Genomic DNA, 18,519 nt, shown 5'->3' with positions numbered 1-18,519 from the left:
ATAATAAATAAAAAGAAGTAGCTCTCTCTTTGCTAAAAGGGCAGGAAAATCAATCAGGTCTAGGTCGGCTGGCTCAGCTCATTATCTGTTTATCCCATTACTGCTAATTAATTTGCTCTGCAATCAGATACTCTTTCAGAAGCAGGAGAGTTATTTAGGGATAACAGCTGAATAAGGAACCATGGCTCGTGTCTGGGTGGGAGGAGCAGCTCTGGAGACCCAGGAGCTGTGCAGGGAGCTTGTGGAATCACAGAATCATGGAATGGTTTGGGTTGGAAGGGATCTTAAAGTTCACCTCATTCCAACCCCCTGCCATGACAGGGACACTTTCCACTATCCCAGGTTGCTCCAAGCCCTGTCCAACCTGGCCTGATACCCCTAGTCCTTCAACACTTCATTTTTCTTTGTTTGCTCTCTAACCCTGTCTTGGAAACCGAATAAAACCCAATAAAAAACTCTGAAAAATGGAAAACATGGGGAGAAAAGTAGTGCCATTCCCAAAGCCTGTTCACATCTGCTTAGCTTGCACATGCCTCACCCTTGTGAGATAGAGATGAGTCCTGCAAGCTCATCATCACCATTGTCACATGAAAAAAAATCCAGGTGGGAAATGGCCCATGCTGTTTAAACTCTGAATTTTGTTGTTCCACAGTGGAGGCTGACTTTAAAATCCAAATTTGGAGCCTGTGGTGGGGGGGTCTCTGTCAGTCCCCCCTAAAGAAGTCAAAGCAAGTTTGATGGGAGGAGAAGCTGCGAACATATGGAAATTAAAAATCAAGCTGGAAAAAAACATTGATGAAGTTTAAATTAGGAGCCTGTTTATTCATCACCATCTGTTTATAGTGCAGCAAGATAAGAAATAATTAATAGTTCCTTGCTTGGAAAAGTTCAAGTGAATTCTCACCTCCCAGTTGCATGAGCCCTGCTGGGGCAGACGAGGTGTCAGTGGGATTTGTGGGACAATCCTGTTATCAGCAGCTCTCCAGGTGCTGGAGGAGGCACCACGTGGCTGGTCCAGCTCAAGAACTCCAGAGAGTGCCCAAACTGGGGTGGGGAACAACTGTGGATGTGGCCCTTGGGGACGTGCATCAGTGGGGGACGTGGTGGGGCTGGGCTGGTGGTTGGATTTGGTGACCTTAGGGGTCTTCCCCAACCTCAAAGATTCTGGGATTCTGCTATTTCAGTTGTGTACAGCTCTCGTAAGCCTCATCAACCTCTTAAAAAGTCCTGGAACAACAGGAATGGCATTAAATGACAGCTGTTGTTCTGCTAAATAAAGCCCCAAATCAAACCTCTGTCAATACACTCAAAAAACCCAGTTTAGCTCAGCCTGAAATCTGTTTGATCTTGATGGTCTCTCTAAAGGCAAAAGCACCTGCTGGACTTTCTGCCATGTTCTCTTTTGTTAATTTTTAATTTACTTTTTCCCCATTACTCCAGCCTAGGTGATACAAAGGGTGTCTTAGTTCCATTCTTGCTCTGACCAGCAGCATTGGGCAACTCCCAGACATGCCATCAGTCCCCTCCATTCCTTGACAGTGTGGCCTCTCCTACAACAGCAGAAAATTCAGCCATGGGACACCAAGACCTTGAACCCCAGACTCTCATGTAGGATCAGTACCAAAGTCAAGCTCCCTTTCATTTAGCAGGATTTTTTCTCCAAGTTCTTTGGAAAAGGTCACGATACACAGTAGGACAGGTCTTTCAAAATGGCCCTCTGTGGGTTTGTTATCTTCTTTTCTTCTGTTGTTAGAGCTGGGATTAAATGCTTGGGAGATGCAGTTTTCATAGTTGGACTCAGTAGTTTATTAATTCTTATCTATGTTACAGTCTCACAAGCTGTGAGTTCTAGCTAACAAGGTGAAAAATGGCTCTGTCTCTATCTCTTTCCATGGTCTTTTAAGCATAAACTGTCCAATTATGAGATGACACCTAAATTATTTTTACTTTTAACCCAATACCCAACCACCCCTGCCCTGCAATGTGGATTTTTCTACCCAATTACAAAACACCACCCAGACCTGTGGAGAAGAAGGTGAAAAAGCAGGACTGGCCTCTGCCCTGAACCCTCCACCTTGCTTTATATCCATTCCTGTATCCTAAACCCTCAAACTCTGAGTTTCCACCCTGTGGTGTCACACACTGCTACCCAAACTCCACACCCACAATCCCAGCGCTGTCACTCCATTTTGGGAGCCTTTTCCATGACCTCAGGTCAATGCAGGGTTTGCCTGGGGGTCAGTGCCTGGCAGCACAGAGAGCCTGGAATTCTCAGCTTGCAGGGTTCCAACAGTCTTCCTTCAGCATTCCCTCCTCTCTCTGTGACTCTTCCCAAACACACCTTCATGCTGCAGCTCCTACAGAGGTGCAACCCACTCCGTAGAAACTCTAAATAAAGAAATCTGCCTTGGATTTTTCAGAGGAGAACCTTTTCAGTCTCTGCTGTGAAAGCTGGCCCCTGAAACATGAGGGAGTGGTGCTGCCACAGTGGAAAACCCAGCCTGAACCCTGAGAACCAGCCCCAGACTTTGGTGTGGGCTGCTTTGATCCAGCCTGAAACCAATGCTGTTCTTCCACATCAGGAGGTTTTTTTCTGAGGAAACAGTAATCAGCAAAACTTTCCCTTAAAATTGTTCTTTTTCTGTCCATCCTTGCTCCGTGACCCACTGCCCACCTCTCCAGTGAGCCCTGCTAATTCCCAGTGGAGTTTTGGGGATGTGGTTTAGTGGTGAACGCAACAATGCCGGACTCAATGGTTTTAAAATGTTTTTCCAGCCTTATTGATTCCATGTTTCCATCAGTGGTCCCTCAGTTGCTTGTCTGAGCCCACCCACCTGAAGTCCCAAACACCCACCAAACCCAGGATGAAATTCCAACAGACCCACACAACACCTCATCGCTCCTCACTGTGGAGCTAAGAGCTGATTTTTGCCTTGGCCTCACCTTTCCACAGATATTAAGACTTTCCAACATCTGTTTTCTGCCTTAAAACACAGCAGGGGTGGAGGCTTTGCCTCGGTTTTGCCTGTTGCTGGCTTCTGGCTGGAAGCTCTCTAACAAGCAGCAGCGTTTGTTTGATTTCAGAACAGCTGTCCCAGGGTTTTTTGGGATTAGCAGCCACTTAGTGGACATAAATCTGTGTTGGAAAAGCCATTTTAGTTTGGAGAATGTGCCACATTTTTTAAATGCCAGCAGAGGTTTTGGTTCCTTTTGCTTTTTAGCATGGGATAATAAATAAATGCACACATCCTTAGCTGTGCAAAGGTTGTAGAAATAAGGAGAAACTGCCATTGCTGCAGGCCAATCGAAAATAAATTCAAAGCATTTTCAAAGCTCTGGATAACAGCTCAGATTAAAGCCATCTATGCAGAGGTTTTCTTTCTGACAGCAGCCTGGGTTTGTCCCTCTCACATCCCATGAGATTTCTAGTTAAAATGCCTCTCCTTCCTCATCTTTACTTTTTTGTTTTTCTGTTAATATTGACTATACCAGAGAACTGTCATGATGGTATCCACCCATTTTACCTGGGATAAGTTCACTGGGGAATATTGCACACATCATAACTGATGTTGGGAAAAGCATTCCCAGAGGCTGAGCCACTCTCCTTCACTATGAATTTCTTTCTGGAGACCTGTCTTGGTTTGGCAAGACAGGTATCTGTCAGGGAAAACTGAAGTTTCCCTTGGAATGGAGAATGTAAAAACCTTCCCTTCAAATTATTACAATTTTGCAATTAGGAGATTTCAGGCAAAAATATGGGAATAGGAGTAACAGTTCTTTACCAAGAATATTAAAAATAAAAATGCAGTAGTACTTAAAAAACTAACAAACTAACTAACTAACAAACAAAAGTCCTAGAAAACCCTGACAGAGTCAGAGATACAACCTGACATCCTGTTGGCCAGGATGTTGGAAACAGTCCAAATAAATCCTCCTAGAGTGACAGATGTGGTTCTGTTGGAGTAGAGATGATCCTGTAGAAAAAAGGGTCCAGTGCTGGCGAGATGGGCCCACTCTTCCTCCAAGAATTCAGTGGAAAACCAGATGATCTGGAGTCCCTGTGTCCCCATTTTTATCTGGGTAGGGAATGGTTGGCTCCTCCCCACTGGGTGCAGCATCTCCCAATGGATGATGGAATGTGTCAGTCACTGGTGAGCCTCAATGGCCCATGAACAGAAGATATCCCCGAGGGTGGGCAGTGGTGACAGAGATCACAAACACTGCCCCACCTGGTTTAACAGCTGGGCTGTGATCAGCAGGCATCCACCCCCCTCCTGGAGGTACAAAAGATAAAGAAAAACAATCCATCCCTCAACTGCTTTCTACAGATGAAATAGAATACACTTTTTTTTTTGGTTACATAACCCAAGACAAGACACCAATATGGGAAAAAAAAACATCTAGGAAGGTACCTGGATTCAAAGTCTGATTCTCCATAAATCCAGTTGTCTGCAACTCCTGGAAGAGCAGAGGGATTTGAGTGAGGAAACCCTGGAATAATCCTTTAAACATGCTCTGTGTCAGAGCCCTGGAGATCTTGTTCGGAGGCTGCTGAGGAGATAAGTCATGTTTTTGGCAACACCCTGTGTAAACTTCATCTTAAATCTTGGATCTTTTCTTTCAGTTTACATGTTCTGGAGTTAGGCAGAAGGGCTCAGCTCACAGATTTGATTTATGAAAAGGAGGGATTAAAAAAGCCCAGTGTTTATTTAGTTTTTTGGTTAAAAAAGGCTGAAAGATTACAAACTTTTTTAAAAAAACAAAATTGTTTCCTAATAGATGTTGTTGATGGAAATTTAAAATTCATCCTGAAGCAATAGTGACTGGTGATTTCTTTCACACTGATTAGAATGACTCAATCTGGGGCCTTTAAGGTGAAGTTTCCTTCATGTGTCTTTGAGTCAAATTTCTGCAAGCATTTGGGAAGAAAGTTACTTTTGAATATATTCCTGGTGAGTGTGTGGACAGCTTCTACTTGCAGAAGTGCAAAGCAGGTTTTATAGTAATTTATGGTGTTCTTGTTATAGAATCATGGTTAAGCTTAAGGTGGAAAAGACCTTTAAGATCATCAAGTCCAATTTGTACAGAGAGGGAACAATGAAATCACAGTCTGTGTCTCGCCACAGATATTGAGGCAAAGTCCAAAGCAAACTCTTTTCACTTATCCTGAATTTTTAGGATCCTTTTTTTGCTTTCTGTGATTGCCCAAGTCCCTTTTCTGCTGAATTAGAGCTGCAAATCCCTCAGTGAGTGATGAGCACAGGAGCATCAGAGCACCAGCAGAGCTCAGGGGTGGTGGGAAGGAAATGCCACCGTGTCAGGGTCACATCCCTGGCAGGATTCTGGCTTTCCCTCAGCTGGGTGGATTCTCTGGCACATCCTGAGAGCAGGCAGCACAGCAGGCAAGAAATTCAAACAAAAGGCTGTGCAGAGCTGGAAGAGGAGCTCTGAGGGGATGGGGTTGACTGCCAGTGGTGATACAAATAAAAAAGGAGGTGAGATGGAGCTGGGGGAAGGAGGGATGCCCAAAGGATGCAGGAGTGTGAGTGGGACTGGGGACAGGAGGGCACAGCAGTGGCTTTTTCAGGGAAGAGAGGGAGGATGCATTTAGCAAAACCTCAGAGCCAAGCTAACCCCAGTCAAACCAAATCTGTCACAGAAAAATAGGGAAACCCCTACTCTGCAAGCCCAGGGCAGGGTGGGGTAGGATTAAACACACCAAAGATACAAGGGAGAAAGGATAGGAAGCTGTTTCCATGCTGGAAGCTACTAAATAGGCTGGGACACTTCAGCTTGAAAAAGAGATGCCTGAGGAGGGATATTAAAGAGGATTTTATGGGTTTTCTCCCCAGGGAAAGGGATATTGTGGTTGGGCTGTGAATATTTTTGTCTTTGTAAAAGAACTGAGCAATTCCTGGTGAAACCAGCAATGAGCAGGTTCAAAGTGGACTCAGAAAAAGATATAATTTTTCTGTCAGTGGACACTTAAACCGTGCAGTGCCTTGGCACAGGAGGCTGTGAATTCTAAAAATTTTCCTGGGTTCAGAATCAAAATCCAATTACACTTAATTTACAAGATTTATGGGAGAAAAAGAATCTATCTACACTATTTTTCATTATTTCATACAACTTTTAAATAGAAAATGATCCCTCATTTGGGAGGTCTCTGCTCCCTGGAGTCTGTGGTGGCAGTGGTGACCCAAGGCTGGTGGTGGGTTTTCCTCCCCTGAGATTAAATCCAAACTGCCTGGGTGGTGCTGAGTTATGGATTGTTGCAGGTTTTGGAGTCTTTTTCCCTCAGTCAGGCGAGAGATCAGTGCTCAGCTGGGAGAGGGAGATTGATGCAGTGATAATTGGTTGTAATGAGATGTTTGTAACGAGGCAAGCCACGGGTGAGCACCACGGCTGGGCTTGTCAGGGGGACAATAATAATAAATAAATGTCACCCCATGGCTGTTTACAGTCCTGAGAGCTTGGAGCCTGCCTGCTGGTATGAACTTGGAGTGGAAATGAGATTTTATTGCAGCACACCAGGCTGTGATGGTGCCCTGGGACAGCTCAGCCTGGCTTGACTGAGCTGTGCCTTTGCCTTGCTCTCATCCCCATGGGTACTGAGAGCTCCTGAGATACCCCGGGCAACAAATGGGCATCTCTGCATCTGAACAGGGATTCCAAGAGCAAAATGTGCAGGAATGTCTTTCAGAAGAGACCTGGAGTAACCCCTCATGCGTTTGGGAGAATTTGGCGTGAGGGTTTTGGGAGATGGTGTTCGGTCAAAGGTTGGGCTTGATGCCCTTGGAGGTCTTTTCTAACCTTAATTCTTCCATGATTCAGTGAAAGACTGATGGGCTGAGAGGGTTTTTCCCTGAACTGGGAATTCACCTGGCTCCAGAGAGTGCCTGGCACCAGCCTGCTGCCATTCATTTCTTCCCTCAGCCACACCAAGCCCCATCTCAGGGCTGTGCCAGAGCTCTGGAATTCATTTTTATTCATGAGGGAAGGTCACTCTCTGCTGCCTCCCAGATAAGCTTTGACCACGATTTGCTGTAAAGTGTAGATATGACTCCAATAAATGGGGTTTTCACGCTCCAGTCTGCCAGTTCTGCAAACCAGTGTGCCTCGTGAGAATTGACCTGTTTTCTGTTTATTAACCTTTCGAAGGGAGAGGAAATGAGAGCTCTGATCCACTTTTAGCAGAGACAGTGGGAAAAGGTGTGCTGGGGCCTCCTGATGCTCTGTGTCATTGGTCTTCAGCTGCTTCTGAGCCAGAACCTCTTAGAGGAGGGCCCTAAGTGAGGCTGATGCAGCCCTGGGCTTGCTTGTGGGGTGTTTGGCTTGCAGAGAGGAAGGCTGAGCTGCTGCATAGAGGGATCTGAGCTCCAGCTTCTTTAGAGGCATGAAAGATTTCTCCCTGCAGCCCTCCAGAAGAAGATACTCAGCTCCAGAGAGCACTTCATGGTCTGGCAAGGAAGGGCAGGGCAAAGCTGAGGGAGTGGGAATCACAGTTAAAATAATTAAAATGGAAAAAAAACCCTCTTCTTTTAAAAATATTTAATTTTTAAAGTTTATTTTTCTAATGAGAAGAGTTTAAAGACTACACCTGAGACACCCAGAGAGGTGGTAAGTGCTGCTGGCATGGAAAAGCCACACACTCCTTTTTGTACAGCTCCTCCAGATTCACCTGGGATCCTTCCCAAGGCAGAGAACAGCCCTTGGTACCCCCTGGTTTTTGGGTGTGTACCCCTGGTTTTTGGGTGTGTACCCCTGGTTTTTGGGTGTGTACCCCTGGTTTTTGGGTGGGTACCCCCTGGTTTTTGGGTGGGTACCCCTAGTTTTTGGGTGTGTACCCCTGGTTTTTGGGTGTGTACCCCTGGTTTTTGGGTGTGTACCCCCTGGTTTTTGGGTGTGTACCCCTGGTTTTTGGGTGTGTACCCCTGGTTTTTGGGTGTGTACCCCTGGTTTTTGGGTGGGTACCCCCTGGTTTTTGGGGACAGGCACATGAGCAGAGCAGTCCTTTTGCTAGAAATGGAGAGTAGGTGTGTTTTTAACTCATTGGCACTTGCTGCACTGGGTGAGGATGGATAACCATCCTCCCTGCAGACACTGAGTGCACGGTAGAAGACAATATTTATAATTAATTAATGGGAAGCATTTATCAATCCCCAAACACTACATGATCAGGCCAGACTTGTCATCTTTGCCATATCCAAGTGATGCCACAGGGAAGAGAGGGATTTCCTTCTTCCAAGGCACAGTGCAACTGTTTCTGCCCTCAGATAGATTTTTGCCTGCCAACCCCCCCCCCCCCCCGATCCCAGCAGTTTTCCAGGATAAAGTCTGTCAGTTTGAGAGGAATAAATGCATTTTCTGGAAGGCTCCTTGATAAATGAGGCTGTGAATATTTTTTTTCTTTGTAAAAGAACTGAGCAATTCCTGGTGAAACCAGCAATGAGCAGGTTCAAAGTGAATTCAGAAAAAGATATAATTTTTCTGTCAGTGGACACTTAAACTGTGCAGTGCCTTGGCACAGGAGGCTGTGAATTCTAAAAATTTTCCTGGGTTCAGAATCAAAATCCAATTACACTTAATTTACAAGATTTATGGGAGAAAAAGAATCTATCTACACTATTTTTCATTATTTCATACAACTTTGAAATAGAAAATGATCCCTCATTTGGGAGGTCTCTGCTCCCTGGAGTCTGTGGTGGCAGTGGTGACCCAAGGCTCATGGTGGTTTTTTGCCTGCCAGCTCCCAGTTCTAGCAGTTTTCCAGGATAAAGTATATCAGTTTGGGAGGCAGAAATTCATTTTCTGGAAGGCTCCTTGTAAAGGTTGTCTGTGAGGTGGGTGAGATGAAAGAACACAAAGTTTTACCTGAAATTTTGATGGGGCGATTACAGCACTGGACTGTGCATGTAAAGCACTTTGCAGGTATCAATCTTCAAGTGTTCCAATCCCTTAAACTCCAGTTGCTCTCTTCCACTCACTAGGAATTATTGACTCTCCTGGAGTGCAGATAATTAGCACAAGGAAGACACAGACCTGTTAGAACAGGCCCAGAGCAGCTGTGGCTGCCCCATCCCTGGAAGTGTCCAGGCTGGACAGGGCTTGGAGCATCCTGGGATAGTGGCAGAGATTTGGAATGAGATTATCTTTAGGATCCATTCCAACCCAAACCATTCCAAGATTCACCAATCCTGTGGTGACAGGCACTGCCAGCCAGAGTTCTTGTTTCCATTGCCTCCTTTATTTATTGCAGAAATATTTTCAGCGTGTCCGGGGCAGCGATGAGGAAGATTGGTGTTGTAAGAGCTCATGGGCAGGTACAAGGTGTGTTTACACAGGCAATAATTTGTAAAAATACACTTTATGTGTCTGGCAAGGCCAGTTTCGCTTTCTCTTAATCAGAAAAACAAGCTTTTGCTACAAAAGTGAGCGCCTAAAAGCTTTCTTCACACATCACAGGTGGTGCTGAAAAATGTCAACAGAGAAAAAGATACAGATCACCAAAACTCTCAGTGTGCATAATTCAGGGCATTTAAAAAGCCATCTGATGCTATCAGATGGCTTTTATTTTGTGTTATAACCTATCATGAGGTAATGGCTGCACTGTAATTTACTGCAGTTGGTGGAGGAAAAGATTGTAGATCGTGAAATACTCTGTCATGGAATAATTTTCCATGGATTCTTTAATATCCTGACACTTTTGGAGCTGCTGGCTGTTTGGTGGGAGATAAGCGTGAGGCTGTGAGAACTGAGCTGGGCACCTGATATAAGGACCTGAAACCTGACTTTTAATGAGCTCTGCACGAGAGCTGTGTGAAGGAGATGCCATCAGTTATTCCATTTCCAGGCTCTGATAGACTCAGCCCAGGACTTCATTTGAAAAGTTCAGTTTGTTCATGAAGGAAGAGTGGGGGGAAAAAACAGTAAAATCACTTTGAAAGCGAGCTAAGGGTTCTTTTTCAGCTTCAAAGCATTTCTGTGTGCTCCCTATTGATCTGAGACTGATCTGCCTGGCTCTGCACAGGCTGGTGATGACACCAGCCCTTTCCTTAGCTCGAGGAGTAAAAGATGATTTCAGGGAGGCATTTCAGAGCAGGGTGTAAGTACCAACAAGTGCAGCCTGACAGGGGTTTTCCTGGCTCCCTTTGCTGGCATGTGAGAAGTATTTCCTCAACATTTTCTCACCACTTTGCTCCTCACATCCCAGTCCCTCTCGTGTGGGGCTGTTGACCTCAACAGAGCGTGAGTCACACTTGGGGGAGCGTTTCCATCTGATGGGGTGTGACAAATAACAGAGCAGAGGTGCTGGAAAAAGGGAGCTCTGCTGACAACCCATCCATCTCACCCAGGCAGCAGCTGAAGTGCCTGGCTGTTGGAAATATAAAGCAGGGGGGAAAATGTCAAAATCCTGCTAAGAACTCAGAGATGGTAACATATAGACATAAAAAATGTGTTTGGTTCCTTTTCCTTTCTCTTTTTTTTAATTCAGATCTGCCAACTCTCCTTTTGGCTTCAGCGTTAATGTTACGTGATCCAACAATGCAGCATGCATGGGGTATTATTAATGCCTTTTGAGAAATAAAAGGGCAAACCAGAATATTAGAAATCTGTGGAAAGGACATGGCATTTTTTCTTTCCACGAAAGCTTTTATTCTACCCAGAAAATCTTCAGCAATGTCTCATTTTGACAAAATGAGTTTTCTGTGTTTTCTCTCTGCGTTGGTTATTCCTTCATTCCTAGCTTGGATAGCTCAGGATGTGCCACATTCCCTCACTCTTCCATAGGGATCATCTCCTGGCCACAGCACTGCCCCTGCTCAGCCTCCAGCAGTGTTTTGTGCCTTTTCCCTTTTTAAGAGGAAAAAACTACTTCTGGTGAAGGGGTTTTGGTCCTTGATCCCTTGGTTGTCATCCATGTCCCCTTCCTGCTGTGACAGCTGCACAATCATTGCAATGGCAAGAAAAAGATGATGGCATTTGGGGGAAACAGAGAAGGAAGGGGGCAATGTCTCACAGGTTCAGATCAGGTGTTTTAATGCAACAGGGAGTGACACGGGCAAGGAAGAGAGAGATTTAATGGAGAATTTCTGCCTTTTTAACCTAGGACACTGTTCTTGTATCAAGCCTGATTTGCCTTATTTTTTTTTTTTCCCTTATGTGATGTTCTTTCCATACTGATTTCTGGAAAATTAGGGTGCTGAATTTTAGGGACTGGGGGAGCTAAAAGCTGCGTGTTTAAAGGAAATATTTTTGTGGGGTTTTATTCCCAAAGGTTCCTGTGCTGGGGTGAGGGGCTCTACACACCTTTGCAGAGCTGCCCTGCTGCCTCCTGAGTGCTCCACCATCTGCTTTTCTCTCTTCCCCAGGCTGCAGGAGGCAGTGGGACAACATCACGTGCTGGCCTGAAGCAGAGGTGGGAGAAGTCGTGGTACGGCCATGCCCCAAGTACTTCAGATTCCTGACCTCCTTCCTGGGTAAGCAAATCCCAAAACAGCTCCACGGCCTCACCCCCAGTGGGGTTTCTCATCATTCCATGGGGGAACAGCTCAATAAAGAGGGAGAAACCAGCTCTTAGCCTGAGGCAAAGGAGGTTTCTGAGCCATTCATGAATTACCAAACATCAAAACATCCTCCCTGCACTTGCAGCACCACTGCTGTTGTCTTGGTTTGGTTACATTTCTCAACCCAAGACAACTGTGGATCCCAGGGATGCAAAAATGGCTCCTGATGAAATCCAGTGGTGTGGGTGCTGTGCAATGAAAACTGAACCAACCTGTGGAACAGTTGTGTTTGTTGGGCAAAGTGAGCAGTTTAGCAGGATCATTAATTAAGTCTCTGACAGAAAATAAACAAGCTGAAACTGTACGTAATAAAGTTGTTCATTTTTTTTTTCTCTGCTGGAATGACAAATCTGGCCAGTGGCCAAGGAATTAACCTGACAAATAATGGCCAGGGGAGGTTAATGGAGGAGGCAGCTTAACTCACTCTTCAGGGTGTTCTGAGAAGCTTTAGTTTAAAACTCAGGTCTCGAGGGGCCATGCAGCAGCAGGGCTGATTGTGTCTCCTGGTAGTTATAGTTGTTTTTCATTATTTTTGGTTGCAGAAACCTTGCAGGCCTTAACAGAATTAAGTTCTTTTGCACTGGAGATCCTGCATTGACCTGACCCTCCATTTTTAAAGCCTTGTAGTGCAAACAGACAGGACAAATTAGGAATGGGGGTAGGGAAACAGCACCATCCCTGTTCAACAGCCCTGGGCACTGCACTCATTAACCAGCACATGCTGATTACACCACTTGCCCAAGGCCACACCAAAATTCTTTGCAGGCACAGAAGGGAAATTCAAAACCCCTGGAGTCCCATCCTAGGGCTCATTTCCTGGTTTCCAAAATCCCCTGGTAGCTCATCACTCCTGTGCCAACAGTCAGGGAGAAGAGGCAGAAGCTGCTGTGATATCACACCTTGCAGGACAAAACCCCTGTGCATTGGACCAGCCAAGTGCAATAATTCCAATCATTTCCTGCTGTTCCTGCTCCTTGCCCTCCCTGGAGCACAGCATTCACTCACTGGGTTTTATACATCAGCAGAGCCAGGGAAACACAAAGAAAAATCTCTTAAAAACGCTTTCTAGTACATCATCCCACCAGAGCTGAGTGAGGAGGAAAATATTGTGTATCTTTGATTATGTAGAGAGGTCAAGCACTGGAACAGGCTGCCCAGGGAAGTGGTGGATTCATTGTCCAGGGAAGTGTTCAAAAACAGGAACGTGGTTCAGTGTGGTCCTGGCAGTGTTGGGTTCATGGTTGGACTTGAGGCTCTTAGAGGTCTTTTTAAACCTCAATGACTCTAAGATTCCATTTTATGTTTTTTTTTTTTCTTCCTTTTAATCATTGGGTCTGTGTTGGACTTAAGCCAAGGAAAGTGGGATATCTTTAATTTTGTTGCAGAATGGGTTTATGAGACTCAAAAAATTTGCCTGTTCCTGTGCAACTGCTGTTCTCTGAGATGTCCCAGGACATCCTGGTCTCCAAGTTCCCCTGCAGAAAGGTGCAGATCTCCCATAGTTTCTGTGTCATTGGATCTGTCAGGTGCTTCAGATTACCTCAAAAATCCTTAGGCTGGATAAGGGCTGGGCTCTGCTCTCAGGGAACAAGGGACAGGACAAGAGGAAATGGCCTCAAGCTGTGCCAGGGGAGGTTTAGGTTGGATACCAGGATAATTTTTTTTCATTAAAAGGTGGTCCGGTGTTAGAAGGGGCTTCTGTCCAGAGAGATGTTGAGTCCCCATCCCTGGAGATGTCCAAGGAAGGGCTGGAGGTGGCACTCAGTGCCCTGGGCTGGGGACAAGGTAGGGGTCAGGCACAGGTTGGAATCGGTGACCTTGGAGGTCTTTCCCAACCTCAGTGACTTTGTGATTCTGTGCAGTGAATGATTCCCATTCTGGAAGAAGCCCAGACTTCCCTCAGAGCACTCAGAGCATCACTTGGGCTCTCTGTGCCCTCATCTCAGTGTGCCCAGCCAAGAAAGAGCCTCAGACATGACCCTGCCCTGCACACCCCTGGGGCCAGTTGTGCTCTTCTGGGACCTCAGAAAATGTCCAATGCTGGCAAGGTCAGCAGCCTTCTGGGGTGATTTCTCCCTGCTTTGGAGGAGTTTCCCCTGGTTTAATGTGGTTCTCTGCAGCTCACTCATCCAGGGACTCCAGTCACTGGAAAGCTGACTGGTTTGTACAAGGGTGTGAAGTGGTAGAACAAGGGGGGATGGCTTTAAACTGGCAGAGGGCTGGGTTGGATTAGATTTTAGGAAGAAATTGTTCCCTGTGAGGGTGAAGAGGCCCTGGCACAGGGTGCCCAGAGAAGCTGTGGATGCCCCTGGATCCCTGGAAGTGTCCAAGGCCAGGTTGGACAGGGCTTGGAGCATCCTAGGATGGTGGAAGGTGTCCCTGCCCATGTATGGGGGTGGGACGGGATGAGCTTTAAGGTCCCTTCTAACCAATCCATTCTACGATTTTATGATTGTATGGTTTGGTCAGTGATTCATCTCAACTTGAATTAGCCATTTACAGTGATCAGATGAACAAGAGCAGGAAATTTCCTGTTTGGTAAAGCACAGAGTGAGTTTCTTTGGAGACAGCAGAGTCAGGACTCTCAGTTTCTGCTATCTGTAAAGCAGGGGTGTTTGTACAGGACTGGTGTCCAGGACCCCATTAATGTCCACAGAAATCTGGTCAGCACTGGCTAAAGACACTGTGGAGGTACCTGAAGGTGCCATGGGCTCCACTGATGAATTTTCTGTTGACTGGAGTAGAGTGAAGGTACTGAGCTCACAGAGAGGCACCCACAGCACAGACACTGAGGGCTCCATTCAGGTTTTAACCATAAACTTCCGATACCATTTGATAAATGTTAGAAGATCTGGTGTTAAGATACCTGCCTTCAGGATTTCCAACCTGAAATGGCATTTGTATCAAATGTCCAACCTGAAATGGCATTTGTATCAAGTGATTTTAGAGTTTTCCATAAGTCAGCCTATCTCTGAGCTGTTTTTACAGTCAGAGGTGAGGAACAGGCTCCTTAGATGTACAGTTCAGCTGTTTTTTTAAGATTCCCATTCCAGGATGAGTGTAATGCCATCCATAAACCACACATTTCTCCCATTTGCAATCAAAATATTGTGGAGTGGCTCTGGCAGATGGGAATGTCTCCCCACAGGATTGAATTCTGCCTCAGCAGAGCACCAACAGAGCAACTGATGCCATTCCCAAAGCAGAAGCAGCAGCTTTGATTCTCTGAGTCAGACACTTTGTACAACCATTAACAAACAGGGAAAGCAGTGATGGTCTCAGATAAAGGGAGGGGAAGATTGCCTCCTGGTTTATAGGATTTGTTGCAAAATTAATGCCATTAAAGGTTGTGAAGCAGCTCTTCCTTTGTAACAGGGAGTGTCACTGAGCAGATTTCAAGGAACTCAATCATCTGGGTAATGTTTGTGTCTTTGATCCCTTTGCAGGAACGTGAAAGCTTTTATCAAGTTGTGAGCCAGAGAAAATCTTTTTAATGTATGTGTAGCAGGGAAAGAGTGAAATACCAGGAAACAAAGAGTTAATGTGATTTTCCTGCCTCATGCAGAATAAGCTCTTCAAATGACTAATATCCCATGGTCAATAAAGGATAAAATATGTCATGGCATTTTAAAACCTTAAACTGTTCTGATGTCATTTGACATTAATTTTTTATGGCACTCACAGATCCAGAAAATTTTCATTATTTCATGACGTTCATCAACGCTGTGTGAGGGAGATGAATGAAAATATTTTTGGCACCTTTCATTATTGAAGTGCATTGCTTCCCACCCCTTGACCACTGTTCCAGCTCTCTTTCCATACGTGGAAGATCTCATTTGTGATAAGGATTTATGCCTCACAGTTTCTCCAAAAGCAAATTGTCCACCATGCACAAGTTAAATTAGCACTGACAGTTTTTAGGCTTCAGCTCTGAGATTAATTGACCTAAGGGGGTGGGAATGGGCACAACCAAGCTCTGGATCCTACTCAGGGAGGTGAGATCCATCTGAGTTTCAGGCTTGCCAAACTCCTTTTTTCCTTGGGTGTTCTAAATTTATTTCCCCTCTCTTTTCCCCTCCTTCATGAACACTTTTTATTCTGCATTGATTCTGAAACTGGAACAAAGATTGAATAAAGTGAGGATAGGGATGAGCAGAGAGCACCAGATAAGAAGGAGACATTACCACTTCTCTAAAGAACCTTGAAATGAACCATACCCATTATTTATTTGCTAAAATTGTCGTTAAAATACCCAAGAATCTGAGTGGTTTTTGTGGAGTTCTCTTCACTGAGAGCCCTGGTCCTGCTCAGGTGCTCTACTGTCCACATGTGCCTTCATACCAAAAAGGCAAAATTAAGGCAGAAAGGCAAAAAGGATCTAGTGAGAACTTTGTCCTAAAATTTGACATCTCTGTTTTCAGGGTGATAAACCAAATGGTTTACAAAAGGTGCTTAATCAAGGGGAACATTGGCATTGTTAAGAAAGGGGGAATTATCTGTATTTATTAAGGACCAGGATCTTCACTCTTAGAAGTGAAACGTGTAGGAAGGAGAAAGGAAAATAAGGAAGAATTGTGTTTTTCCACAAAAACGGGGTGCAGGAAGTTTCAGGGCACTGCACATGTGGCAGTAATATCTGCAGGCCAAGAGATGTGAAAAACAACAAAGGAGGAAAATTAATTCAGTCTTGTTTGATGTGCTGACCCAATGCCACAGGTTCTACTATGACATGAAGTTATGAGATACAAAAATATAAAATAGCATTAAACACTGGGCAGAAATTGCACTGAAAGAATGACCTTGTGAGACCACGACTGAGGCAGAGAAAGCAAATTGGGAAATTATCCTGTCATGACTTTCCCCACAAGTTTTTCCCAGGCCTAAGGACCTCGGCATCCAGCTAAGTTCAAGCTGTCTGCGAGTTCCAAGTGTTTCCCAGGAACAGTGGGGCAGATCAATAATAAAAATGAAAGTAGAGATTGTGCCAGTGTGCTCAGCGGCGCCTCAAGAATGGTAAATAATAGAAGTGTCACTGCTTTAATATTTTCTGATTGAAAAAATCGATTTATGCCCATGGAATATGATGCTAGAGAAGCGGGACTGATTGCTGGGCAGGGCACAGCTTCCCCTCTGCTTTAGAAATTGTTACAGAAAAGGGCAAGGAAAGAAAGAGGGGGGCAAAACCCAACACCCACGAGCCGTGATTGACCTCAGATCTCTTTGTCTGAATTCAAACTCCCATTAAAAGCCAATAAGAAGTTTTTTTCCAAGAAGATCAAAGAGGTAAAACTTCACCTGTAGCATGAACTTTCAGATGTGTCTCAGAGTTTGAAGGGTGTGTTTGAAACAAATGAGAGGCAGAAAGAAATAAGGTAAGAGGAAAAACTAAAGAGCAAGACACAGACAACAGCTCCATGCGTTTATTCCGTTCATCTGTTCAGTGTTTGACTCCTACCCAGATCAAACACCTCTGACAAAGAAAATGTTCTGGTTTTATCTCTGCTCCACAGGCTCCTCCCTCCTCCTCTGCTGTGTCATGAATAAATCATGGCAAAAGGAAGGAAATTCCCCTCAGTGGCAACAAGGAGGCCTCGTGGGAGGTTCCCTGCCCATGGCAGAGGGGTTGGAACTGGACTTTTGGGTCCCTACCCAAATCCAACCCAAATCATTCTGTGATGATTTTATGATTCTGAATTCTGAGACAAGCTTTGCTTGTGCAGTCTCCATCCTTGAAGGACCCCAAGAATATCCAGAAGGCATCTGGTCATGCGTCCATTTTAGGAGACCACACCTGAGCAGGGGTTTTGGGCCAGGTGACCTCCAGAGGTCCCTTCCAACCTCAGCCATTCTGGGATGCTATGGAAGCAGGACACTGAGCTCTTGCAAGGCATTATGAGGTTATTATTAAAATAAATGAGAGTTAGTTGTGGCTTTTTCAATTTTTTTTTTAATAGAAACCCTCACCTCATTGCTTTTAGGAGGAGAAGAAGCAGTTTGACAGTAGTAACATTGTTCAAATTAAATAAAAACCCCACAAAAAAACCCCCAAATTAACTCATGGCTTTAACTAATACCACAAGAACGAGGAGACTCTGCTCTCTCCAGGGACTTGCCTCTCCTTTTTCCACAACACAGAGGAGAGCTTGGAGCACAAACCTACTGGCACTGGGGTGCTCCTCATCTCCCAGTGAATCTCCTCCACTCTGCATTGCTAATTACCTGTGGTTATAAACCCTTGGTCTCCTTTCCCATTAAATCTCCAGGAGTACAGTTTGAAAATTTTTACTCCAGTCTGATAGGGAATGGGAAAATTTGGGAAATCTAGTGGACTTTGAAAAGCTGGAGATAAATTCCAAGTGGAGAAACTTTGTGTTTTCTGATACTCTAGATTTCAATGTACTCCAGATTTTCAATGTACTCCAGATTTTCAATGTATTCCATTGATGCTCATTTCAGGGAGAACTTGTGTTACCCAAATTAGTGAGAAACAGCTCTGGAAAATGGCAAATACAACTTCTTGTGCTTTGAAAATTTTGCCTTTTCAAATAATTAGATTATATTACCAAATAATTAGATTATATTACCAAAGTCTGGAAAACCCGAGAGCCAGGGAGACCACGAGAATTGGCTCATTCTCATCAGGGATCAGTGGCAGAGCTGAGATTTGACCTTGGAACATAAAAATCTGTGTAATACATCAATCTAACCTGAACCTGTAAACCTCAGAGGAAAGCTGAGCTTGCAGGGCACTTTCCCAAATTTTATGCTCATTTTCAGTAAAGAAAGTGATATTTTAAATAGTATTAATTAAAAATGTTATTTGGTCTGACCAGAGACATCATCTGTTGCTTGAGCCAAACTGTGGTGTGATAAAATCTTTGTTTTCTAACCTTGTACTTTTTGTACCTCTCAGATGATAGGTGAATGTGAGAGGTTTTAGAAAGGTGTCTTG

The 18,519-nt window shown here is 44.7% G+C and overlaps 1 protein-coding gene across 1 annotated transcript in view; it reads left to right on the top strand.

Annotated features, from left to right (window-relative positions):
* The window catches only part of LOC134560671 (vasoactive intestinal polypeptide receptor), a 114,148-nt gene that overhangs the window by 48,493 nt on the left and 47,136 nt on the right, over nucleotides 1–18,519 (top strand). The window contains exon 3 of the mRNA XM_063416904.1: nucleotides 11,373–11,480. Within this exon, the coding sequence (XP_063272974.1) occupies nucleotides 11,373–11,480 (108 nt within the window). The remainder of the gene's footprint in view (nucleotides 1–11,372; nucleotides 11,481–18,519) is intronic.

Source organism: Prinia subflava, chromosome 1 (genome assembly GCF_021018805.1).
Source record: "Prinia subflava isolate CZ2003 ecotype Zambia chromosome 1, Cam_Psub_1.2, whole genome shotgun sequence".
NCBI classification, from domain to species: Eukaryota; Metazoa; Chordata; class Aves; order Passeriformes; family Cisticolidae; genus Prinia; species Prinia subflava.
This window is presented reverse-complemented; position numbering and strand designations above follow the sequence as displayed.